Source organism: Sarcophilus harrisii, chromosome 3 (assembly GCF_902635505.1).
Source record: "Sarcophilus harrisii chromosome 3, mSarHar1.11, whole genome shotgun sequence".
Lineage (NCBI taxonomy): Eukaryota > Metazoa > Chordata > Mammalia > Dasyuromorphia > Dasyuridae > Sarcophilus > Sarcophilus harrisii.
In genome coordinates, this window is record NC_045428.1 from 83162438 (window position 1) to 83174749 (window position 12312).

Consider the following 12312-nt stretch of genomic DNA (forward strand, 5'->3'; position numbering starts at 1 on the left):
GAAGCAGGTAGGTGGTACCAGTGGATAGAATAGTGGATCTGGAGTCAGGAAGATCAGCCTTTAAACCCAGCCTCAAACACTTACTAGCTGTGTGACCCTGGGAAAGCCACTTAATCCTTTTTGCTACGATTTCTTCAACTATTAAATGGGGATAATGACACCACTTATTTTCTAGTGTTGTTCTGGGATCAAATGAAATAATATTTATAAGATACTTAGCATGGTGCCTGGTACATAGTAGGTACTTAATAAATGCTTTTCCCCTCCCTCTATTTCCCTCATAATAAATCAAGAAGCAGATGCCCCTAAATATTATAATATTTAAAAAGACAAACCAGATAGACCATGAGAAAGCTCCCCTGCACAAAGGTGATCAGATGGATTCACAAATGATTCTTAGCAAACTTTTAAAATCCAAATCATCCTTATTTTTTTTAAACTGAGAAACATGTTGGATTAATCAGTTCCTTTTATGAAGAAAATAGAATTTAAATCTCTAAGATGGGTAGGAGTGAGACTGATTAAAAACTGTAGGCCATTTTTTTCAACAATGAGGTAAATCAAAGCAATTCCAAAAGACTTGTGATGGAAAATGCCTTCTGCATTCAGAGAGAGAACTATGGAGACTGAATATGGATCAAAGCATACTCTTTTCATCTTTTGTTGTTGATTTGCTTGTTTTTTTCTTCCCTTTTGATCTAATCCCTTTTTGCTCAGTATGACAAATATGAAAATGTTTAGAAGAATTACACAAGTTTAGCTAACCTATATCAGATTGCTTACTATCTTGGAGAGGAGGAAGAGGGGAGGAGAGAAAATTTGGAACACAAGGTTTTGAGAAGGTGAATACTAAAAATTATCTTTGCATGTATTTGGAAAAATAAAATACCATAAAAATTATCAGCTATTCTTAAGCTAAAATTAATGCTCTATCAGCTTTACCCTGTTGTTCTTATCTAGAGCAGGCAACTTAGAGGTCAACTTCCTGGTGTTAGCTGAAATTTCAAAGACCAGTCTACTCTCATTTCTTACTTCATTGCGGGCGTGGCTGGGTTTAAAATCTTGACACTGAATAATTTGTTTTCTAGTTGGGCTTTAGCTTGAATCTTATCTCAGACATTTTCACTTGGGTAAATTATTTGAGGTTTCTCAGTCACAATTTTCCATCTATATAAAATAGGGGTGGTAGTAATAATAGCACCTACTGCAAAGAGTTTCCGTGTAGAACAAATGAAATAGCATAGAGAAAGCACTTGGCAGTCCTTAAAGTGTTGGGAAAATATTATCATTATGTTATTATCATATGTTATTGTAACCAGGCCTCTTCTAAATAGATGGTGTTAGAATATGACAGGAAATGTAGAAGCTCTGGATTTTTCCAATTTCTATTTTATCCTACTACATTCTAGCGGAGAATATTTAGTTATTATGAAATTTAATTATGAAATAATGAAAGTTATGAAATATAATGAAATTTAAATATGAATATCTTCAATATGTATCCATTTGTTTTAGGAAATGTTTATATTTAGCAAAAAAGTTTCTAATTTGTGATAGGAAACAGAAAAAAATTGTAATATTATAGGAGGGGGAAAGATAATTCCATACCATCTCTGTGAACTTGTCTGCACAGGCCATTCGAATTCGTTCTGGAGTTGCTGGGCTGTTCAGTATAAAGTCATCCGTCAGTCCCCTTTCTTTGCGAGCTGCTGCCACTGCATCACTTATAGCAAAGAACACAGAACATCCCAGGAACATCCCTGACTCACCCACACCCTATATGAAAGAAATTTAGAATTATAATTAAATTTTTATCTTTATAATTAAATAATTAAATTTCTTTAGAAAGTTCTCTTGAGAAATTCATCTATCTTTAAGAATTCTCAATGCTTTGGTTTACTTGTCCCATGAAAGAATTATCATGATTTGGTTCTTGCTGAAATACCAGTAAGTTAAAGATTAGGTGTTGGAATAATAGTACGTTAAGAGCTAGATGCTAATCTAACTAAGGGTTGAAGGGCTCCATTCTTTCACGAATGAAAAAAACTATCATAGCATATGATATAGAGTCCAAGTATATACAACCCCAGGGGCCATGGAACAGTAAGAGGAAAGACAATCTATTACTTTCTTGATGGGTCTACACAATAAATTATTGGCAAATTAAGGAGAGGTAGGGTTTATACATAACAGAATAACATATGGCTTCTCTCTTACTTGATATGGTATGGTGTAAAGAATATTCTCTTTGCAATTACTGAACTTGGGCAAAATCACTTAGTTTGTGGCTTCAGCTTCCTAGCCTATAAAAAGAAAAATTGTTCTAGGTGACCTTTAGGGGACACTGCCAACTCCAGGTCTGTGATCCCAGATTTTACAGTATGCACAGAATAACCAGGCTCTTGAGTTTCAGTTGACCATCTGATTATATGACAAGTATTTATTTCATGTTTTCTGCCTTGCAAAGATTTCTAATATACCAGATTCCTTAAGAATTTAAAGGTATAATCCTTCCTTTTAGAACCTCTATTAGTATCCCATGTATAGAAAAAACTAATAAACTGAAAGGGAAAAGGTTTTTACAAAGGACTAGATTTCTGTGATTTCGTGTACTACTAAATACTTTTGGATTTGTAAAGAAAGGGGAATTGGGAGGCCTCATATATATCCTATTCTAGAGTCCTGTTGCAGCCTTTTTCCCGCCCCCAAAATCCTAAATATAGCTTTTGCTCTGAATGAGGGTTCATTGTAACCTAATTTGCCATATGCACATTGCAGATCTTAAACCTTTCATTTTACTTTCTTAGGAATCATCACGAGTTGATACATTTTGGAGAAAAACCTGAAGGAGCCCTCTTTACTCAATACCCTATGAGAAGTAGCAAGGGTTTCTGATTAGCCTTTGAAGATTATTTATTAAAACAATGCTTTTTATGGAATTTGGGAACCTTGGGGACTCTGGTATTATGGGTTATGACACTGATTAGGTTCATAAGATTTACCCAATTTAGTCTTAGTTTGATAGATAGTCTGTAAAAAAAAGAGTAAATTGGGATAGATGCTTTTCTAAGATGGCAGTTCCAATATTTTCTATATATTCTACTTTGGCCTCTATCATCCCTATACTATGTTAGCCACAAAACACTATTTCCATTGCTTTTTAAGAGCATGTCATAAGTGCTTACTTTAAGCCGGAAAACATTGTACATAGTAATTGCAATACTGTATGATGACCAATTCTGATAGACTTAGCTCTTCTCAGTAATACACTGATCTAAGATAACTAAAAAAGATTCATGGTAGAAAATACTAGCCACATCCAGAAAAGAACTGATGAAGTCTTCATGTAGATTGAAGCATATTATTTCATTTTATTTTTTCATAGTCTTACTTCTTCTTTCAAAACATGACTAATATGGAAATATATTTTTCATGATTCACATATGTAACTTATATCAAATTATTTTGGGAGAGAGAAAAATACAGAATTTAAAAAAAATGAATGCTAAAAATTAGCTTTATCTGTAATTAGAAAAAATAAAATACTTTAAAAGAAAAAAAATCATGCCACAGATACTTACTTTAGATGAATAGATTGCCATTGGGTTCTGTGATGATGTCAATAAGGAAACATTAAATTCCTCTGGGACGTCTGTAACTGTAGGAATTTTGTATTCATCGGGCCCCTGACAAAGCAATACTCCTTCAGGAGAATATTTCAGTTCTTCTAGTGTATAAAGTCCCAAGCCTTGAATGAATGCACCTTCAATCTGCAAAGGGACGATTTTAAGATTTTTTTAAAATAATGTTTTGAGAGCACAGTTATAGTAATAAACACTTTTAAGATAACTTACAGATTTTAATACATTGGTACCTACCTGTCCTATATCTATGGCTGGATTTATGCTGCAGCTTGCATCTAAGACAATGTCAGTTCTTATATTCTAGAAAAAAAAATCAAAAGTTACACTTAAAAATATTGCATTTTAAAAGATACTTTTCTTTGAAAGAAGTCCCCTTCTTCCCAGAGCTATGCCTTAAAGATATTCTATTTTACTATTTCTTGTTTTTGTGTCCCCAGCACTTAGCGTAATGCCTGGCATATAATAAGTGTTTAATAAGTGCTCAGTTATTCTATCAATAAAAAGAACTGAAAATATCCACTATTTGGATTTGCTACTCTAGCCTCCTACAAGGAGACATAGTTTATTTCCAGAATGAGTTTTAAAAACTGGAACTTTATTAATAATACAGTCAAATTTGCACCATTACTATATAATAAGTGTCCTAGAAGGTTCTAAGGTCCATATAGAGAAGGACCATATTTTATTTGCCTTCATATATCCTTCATGTATTAACACAGTGTTTTGTACAGAACAAATATTTAATACAAATTTGTTGAATTGAATGGGAGTGGTTAGCAAGTTGGAACTATAAGCAATAAGTCAGCAATAGTTTTAAGCAGAAAAAATAATATCAAATTACTTTGGGTGAACTTAATTTGAAAGCAATTTTTGTTAATTTATTGTATTCAACTACCAGAATATGGAAGTTGACAAGAGTGTATGACTAACGTGCTTGGGAATAGAATAAATTACTGAAATTGAGAGACCACGTAGGTCTGTGAGAATGCTGGAAATGGCATAAGTTGGCCAAGGATGGCACAATGTAAGCTCCTCCAGAGGCAGAGATGGTTTCATGTTTCTTGCCTTTCTATAATCATTGCCACCCTCCTGGCACCCTAGTAGATGCTTAATAAAGGCTGTTGTTGGATTGATTCAAGATTGTAATTACAGAACAATAATTAAAGTCCAGTGATCATTGATTACCTTAGCTTCCATACCTACACATCTGGTACTGTACTTGACCACTTCTATTCATGTCCTCCTATTAGTTTGCCACTAAGATATTCCATTAATGAGTTTGGGGCCCTCTTTGCATTCTCTCATCGTGTGGATTACTGTAGAGAATGTAGGCTGTCCATCACTTATCCTTTGCCTTTTCAGTTAGACATTTCTGTGAAGACATCTTTTATACTGATACTCTCATATGATTCCTTTTTTTTTTTTAGCGTCTTTCAGTCTATTCACACTTCTCTTCATTATCCAAGCTATCAGGGTGATGTATAATATGTGCCTAATTATCCTGGGATAACTATAGAAAATCAGACAATATTATTTATATAATGAATATGTATTTGTGCCTCCTTGAATAGTCTAGCAAAACAGCCCATATCTAAGGAATTCTACTGAAACTAAAATTAAACCTCTGAGTACATATTAACTTTCTTTACTGGGGGAGGAGGAGGCAGGCCACCTTGAAAATCTTAGTAACTATGAATATGTATACATGAAAAAAGGTAAGATTACTGACCCTGTCACTAATTCAACATTATTATGTCAACTAATTCAAACATTAAATTACTAGTTTATGTGAAAATACAAAATGAGAAAACAACAATCTTAGGCCTCAAAGAATTTGCAGTTTAATAGAGGAAATTAGAGGGAATAAGACTTACAAATAAACATGATACAAAGTAGAAAGGAGTAATCAATCACCTTCGGCTAGGGGATTCAGGAAAGACTGGAATCTAAATTGTGAGGTGAATTTGTATATAGACCACCAATTTATTGAAGCAAAGAAGAGCAAATTTGAAGAAATAATGAAAATGAGATATGGCACACAATCAAAACAATTCTAACCTGACTAAAATAAGCTACTGATATTGAAACTATATTAATCCAATAATAGAACAGACATCAACAAATTAGAATTTTTTTTTTTAAAAAATTAAACTTATATAAACCAATAATCTAATGAAGAGAATGAAAGAGCTCCTAATTTATCTCAGCCAATAACTTGATCTCTTTGCCAAGGAGAGAGACCGACAAATTGAGAGAGAGAGAGAGAGAGAGAGAGAGAGAGAGAGAGAGAGAAGAAAGGAGGGAAAGAGACAAAGAGAGAGGGAAGGAGGGATGATTGCTAAGAATGTAACTGGCTAAAAATATGAACTAATTTGTAAAATCTCATGGAGATACATGATGAAAAATTGTGAGTAGTACTGCCTCATAAAACAGTAGGAAATAGTAAGGAAGAAAAGCCAATTTATGAAAAACTTAGCAAAGTCTCTACAAAGCCAGTATATCCCCAGGGCATTTAAGGATAAACTTGGAAGGAAGATGACCAAGAGATGAAAATTAGAAAAGACATGTAAAAATTATCTTAAACAAACTTTTTTACATCAATGAAAGTGGAACCATCACATTGAGATTCTGTCCCTGGTATGTTGACAGAGAAAGTTGGAATGACATTAGGGAAAACAAGAGCTCACAGAATAGGCTTGTGTTGCTATCAGTAGTGCAGTTTTGAAGGGATTGATTCACAAGATATTTGGAAGAGGAAGAGTACCTTTTTTTGGAAGTGGGGAGGAAAGGACCAATCCCCCCAAAGTTTGAGAAAATACCCCAAACTATTAATCCATATGCCTACTTTTGCAATGTTACAAGGTCTTTGAGAATAATCTGCACATGCACTGAGGTCATCCTTAATGAACATACAAGGAAGGAGTAGGCAGTTTTTCACAAATAAAATTTTGTAGCAGACCACATTTTCTCAGATCATATTTTCTCAATCTTTCAATTGATTAAAAATGCCAAGAATATAAGATCCCACTCAATTTATTGCTTATTGTCTATGAAAAAGTACTTGATTCAGTAGAAAAAAATAATGCCTTAAAAGCTTTTCTCCAACAATATCTCCAATGCAAATAACTAAATCATATAAGATTCTTTAAGAGATGGGATAATAAAGATAACCTTGTTCAATGACCCTATGACTAAGTGAGTTATAAAACAGCTTGCCAAATGTGTTTGCTGCTGTCAGAGAAGATGTATATATAATACAAGAGTCCAAATGGAAGAAAGATTCCCAAAAGAAAAATGAAGTCTTTCAAATGCTCTTCTTTGCAGATGGTTATACCAATTTTTGAACATTGCAGATCCTTCTAAATGAGATTGAAAATAACTTAAAAGAGTTAAGCCTATGTTCCAGGGGAAAACTAATTAGATGAAGAATTTCTATTGCAAAGATTATGATATGCTACTGCTCACACAAATCATAGAGCAACTTGAGTAATATCTATATCTTGGGCAAGTACTGTGGGTGGACAATTAACTGAGTCTAGAGTTGAATAGTTGGAAAGGAAGTTGGACTGCTTTTAGAAACTATTTTTAAATGATTTGAAGCTTTTCTTTGAAATAAAGGCCTATATTTTTAATGTAGATGTTCTTCTGGTGATCTTATATGACTGTAAGTTGTAGTATATCACAGTTTCAGAATAATGAAGGTTGTAGTTCATTAAAAGGACAATGGAAAGGTATATGGTGGGTGCAAATAGGCTGTATTATTATACTGTATAAAGGATGTTATTAAAAATCTGTCACCTAATGCAAGCAGTGTTCCATCACTGAAAAACATAAGACTCTAGATTCTAAAGTAAGGCCCATAACATATTGGGTAGACTTTTTCTGGGCTAGTGTATGGGAAAACATAGGCAAGAGTTACACAGGATGAAAAGATATGGATGAATTACCATCTGTACATTTAAAAGCTGTCCCCCCAGTGATGAAATTACAGATCCAACAAATACAGAAAGACTCAAAAGATGCTTTAATATCCTCAGTATGGAGCTTTTTTCTTTTTTAAAAAAGATTTTTGGACACTTTTCATTTTTATATAATTTTCACTTGTGGATACCAACTCTTTCTTTGACCACACCTCGTTTGTTGAATCTTTCTCTTTTTAATAAAGAAAAAAATGAAGTAAAAACAAGCAATACAAGGATAATACCTGATGATGTGTGTAATATCCTCTGCCAAGAGGAAGAAGGTATGTTTCATTTGAACAATTCTTTCTGAAAGAAGTTGGTTCAAGATGACCTTGACATAAGTTATAATTTAGTTTTCTGTAATTTTCTATAGTACACTGTAATATGCTGTACAAGAACAAATAAGAGCATCTGGTAGACTGCCATGAATTTGTGAGCTCATTAACATGGATGCTCCTTTCCCTAGTACAGGTCACATCTCATTCACACTTGCCCAGCCTGTGTAACTCTCATCCATATTCTTCTATAAATCTGTCACAATTCTATAATTGCCTTCTATAAATCTGTCCAACCAATGTCCTAGGGACCTTCCTCTTTTTTCCTGGACATTGTCTGGGTAACGTGGAACCTGTGTGACTTCCATAGCATATTCTATTACAAAATCTTAACTAGTATTATAGGTTTGTGAATTATGAAATATGAATTTTTTTGTTGCAAAATATTGATAATCCCTATTAAAGTTCAGCTCTGATGCTGTATGGTGGACGTAGAGAGAAAGCTGTATTCTTGAAACCTGTGCTAGTGGGGAATAAACTCTGGTAGTCTCCAACAGAAAGAAAAAGCTTCTGATATGTCTCTTGTGTAAGTACCAGCCTCCCTGGATTTGGAGAAGCTCATTACTGGCTTGGCCACAGGGTGATGAATGTTTCATTATAGCAACTCTCAAAGTAATGAAGGAATTGTGATCTGCATCAGTGGAGGGACTTTCTACATCAAAGAAATCACAGAACCTTAAAGTACCTCACTTACGATTACCAACAGCCAGCTTTGTTTTGTAACAGTATTGTTAATGGCCCACAGCTAAATGTCATGGTAGTTAGAAAACTCCACTGAAATCTTGGTTAGCTAATTTCCTATTTAAAACATTGTTCCTGTGAAAAAATTTCTTGTAAATTTTTTTCACTTAATATTTTTCTGAGGCAATACTAATTTGTGGCATTTGAAGGGGGCATAACTGTTTAACCCAAAACGCTTGCCAATCTTTATTTATTTATTTATTTTTGAACAAAAATTTCCCCACAGGGGTCTTTGGAAAGGATCTCTGCATAAATATCATTTCAGAATGCTTTCTTCAGATCATTTACTAAGTCCCTATCTATTCTTTAAAATTAGATACATATAATATTAAACATCCACAGTCCTGGACCTCTGGAAAAGGGTCAAGTTTCTTGGTCATTGTTATTTTCATTTACATTGTTGTAGTCAGAGATGTGCTGGTAAATGTTTAACAAGCATCTCTCAAAAAACAAATGTACACACACTTAACAGTAGAAGTCTCTGAGGTTTCTAGTTGGAAATTTTTAATAGGCTATCAGTGAGGGAAATACCAGTTTTTAAAGTGTTTCTTGTTTCTTTGGAAATGGAGTAGTTTTGGGGAAATCTATTTTTGGTTTCCTAGAGTAAAATATGCACAATTGATGTTTAATTTTTTTCTCCCAAACAGTAAAGACTATAGTATAAAATAAAATTTGAATTTTGGGGGGCATCTGTGTAAGTATAGGGAAGAAATGGATAGTGAGATATTCTTATGTAACTAAAGGATCTTGGATTTATCTTTTTAGTAACTTATAAACTATGACTTAATTCAATAAAAGAGAGAAAGCTTTTAATACAATCAAAGGAAACAAAATTTTATCATTTATGAAAGCTTTAGTAACCTTATGAGCTCCTGTCAGGCAGTCAATTTCAACTTCAGAACAGGCAGCTCCTTCAACGTAGTATGGAAATGGGTCTCCTTCCCCTTTCTCCCAGTCCATGTTCGCTTTATAGCCTCTGGTGAAAGTAATAAAACCTGCAACATCAGCTTTAGAATGAGATCTTTTTTTTTATTTTTTTAAGCCTTTTTGATAAATTTTTTGATATAACTTTCATTTACAACTCAGGGTTATAGTTTTTCCCTCCCCATAATAAATCCTTAATAATAAAGAATCAAAAAAAGAAAGAGAAAAAAATTAGTAAGATTAACAAATCAATTGAATCTTGCAGCATATACAGTTTTCAATATCCAAAGTCACTTGACCTTTACTAAGAAGGGAGAAGGGTCTGCTTTCTCAACTCTTCCCCAGGCCCAAGCTTCTTAGTTATTAAAATTATACTTTTTTTTTTGGTTTGTTTTTGTTGTTGTTATTTACCTCCCTAATTTCTCTCCCTAATTCTTTTATATCTATTCTGTATTTATTTATTCTGTATATATGTATTGCATATAAGTTATCTCCTTTGATAGAATGTAAGTTCCTTGATATCAAGGATTGTTTCATTTTTGTCTGTATATTCCAGAGCCAAGCCCAGTGCCTGGGATACAGAAGACACAATAAATACTTATTGGTAGCTCCATTGTTACTGTAAAAATCAAATAAGATTGAGTGGATCATTTGAGTGATGGTGTTATTTCAAAAATCCTTTATTTTATATATATATTTTAATACTCCTACATACCCAGCAATAGCATTTACACCTCTAAAATGGCACTGAAAGGCATAAAAAAATTTAGAAATAAAATCTGAGCACTCTACTTGTGAATCAGATCATCATCTCACAGTTTCAGATATTCTTTAGTCTGATGTTGGACCTGTCTAGGCTTTAACTGTGTTTACCTTACAGACCTAAATTTTCCCTTTTATTATTCCTAATTTACACATCACTTTAGGATCTACAACATATTTTCCTCATAATATTGCTGTGAAGATAGGAAGTATAAATATTATTATATCCATATTATGGTTGAAGAATCTAAGGTTCAGAAATAATGGAAATAATTCTAGACATTATTATATTATATTATTATAGTATATATAATATATTAAAAATAACTCTGAAGTCAGAAGAAATGGCTTCAAGTTCCTGCTAAATAATCATGTGATACATGTCAAGTGTGGAAATATGTTTTTCTTGACTGCCTATTTATAACTTTTATCAAATTTCTTGCTTTCTTATTGAGGGAGGGGGAAGGAAGTAATAGGAGAGAATCTAGAATTCAAAATTGTAAAAAATGAAGCAAAATTATTTTTCCCTGCGATTGGAAAAAATATTTTAAAACATCTTGTGACCTTGGTCATGTTCATAAGTTATTACTAAATATTCTATCTTCTTACTACTTAGAAAAATTATACTTGTAATAAAAATGCAATGAAATAATCTAATATTATGATATAGCTTTTTCTTGCCTAATGTGGTTTTATGACTATGCCAGTCTTTATTTTTTACAGGACTCATTTCCAAGCCAACCTGGGATTATCCATAACAGTTTTCACTTACATAACATTTTACAAATTTATAGATTTAGATTTAGAAGAAACTTTAAAGATTATCAAGTTTTTTTACATATAGAATACCAAAGAGTTGAAATTACTTACCAAAATCCCCATGTTAAATGGCAGAGCAAGAATTGAAACCCAGCATCCAAATCTACCACTTTCTGATTTAGATATTTTAAATGTATTTTACATAGTTAAATTTTTTACATATATCCCATCTGAGACTTATAAGAACCCTGTAATAGATGAGGATAATTAAACTAGATTCTAGAAGCTAGCCTGACATATTGAACACCCAAACTTAGGAACTTCTCTTGAGGATCTAAATCTAGGTCTTCATCTTTTGACTAATACGTTATGGCCTCGTTCTACTAAACCACCGAATCTTAAGATTATCTTGCTGATCAGCAATTCTCAAAATGTGCTTCTTGAACTCTTGAGGATCTTTCAGGTGGTCTTCAAGATCTAATTTTTTTTCATCATATTAAGACATTATTTGCTTATGAAAATACTCCCCTTTTCAATTACATATCTGTGTAAGGCCATATTTTCTTCATATAGCTCAGCCAAATGAAATACCATAACACATTGAAAAGTAGATAAAAGAATCCAGGTGTCTTCTGTTAAGCCAAATATGTAAAACCATACTATTTTTCTCATTTTTTGGTTGGGAAAAAATTAAAATGTTTAAAATAATTTTTATTCTTTTGGAAAAAAAAATAATTATTTTTCATAAAATGTTGAGTTAATGTGATGGATTTACAATTATTATTTTAAAATGAATTAATGATAAACACTTTCAAAATGATCAATCTTAATTTCCAATATGGCAAATATTAATAGATATATAACCCAAATAAACAAAAGCTCTTCTGGATCCTAGATAATTTTTAAAAGTGCAAAAGGATCCCAAGAAACTTTTGAGAACTGCTGACATTGGCTAATTCTTCATATGTTATAGTTAAAGCACAGTCCTGAAATTTATAAAAAAAGAGAGAAAACTTATTTTACCTGAAATATCCTGTAGCTGAAAGGCTGATTCTTTTTTCAAATGCTGCTCCGACCTGCAAAATGAGCATATTTATTCAAGATAAACTTCTGATTGAGGAAACATAAAAACTTGCAAAGCCCAAAGCCCAAGGTGTGAATGACTCTGTTCTTGGTAATATGGGA

At 32.7% G+C, this 12312-nt stretch overlaps 1 protein-coding gene across 2 annotated transcripts in view; it reads right to left on the reverse strand.

The window, feature by feature from the left end:
- The window catches only part of LOC100929481 (aldehyde oxidase 2-like), a 111705-nt gene that overhangs the window by 20812 nt on the left and 78581 nt on the right, over positions 1-12312 (reverse strand). Inside the window, exons 30-34 of one of the 2 annotated variants that reach the window (XM_031957217.1) lie at positions 12151-12203; positions 9544-9658; positions 3879-3944; positions 3582-3770; positions 1609-1776 (exon numbers count right to left, since the gene is read on the reverse strand). In XM_031957217.1, coding sequence (XP_031813077.1) covers positions 1609-1776; positions 3582-3770; positions 3879-3944; positions 9544-9658; positions 12151-12203 — 591 coding nt within the window. The remainder of the gene's footprint in view (positions 1-1608; positions 1777-3581; positions 3771-3878; positions 3945-9543; positions 9659-12150; positions 12204-12312) is intronic. The other variant, NM_001308994.1, reaches the window with a different exon arrangement.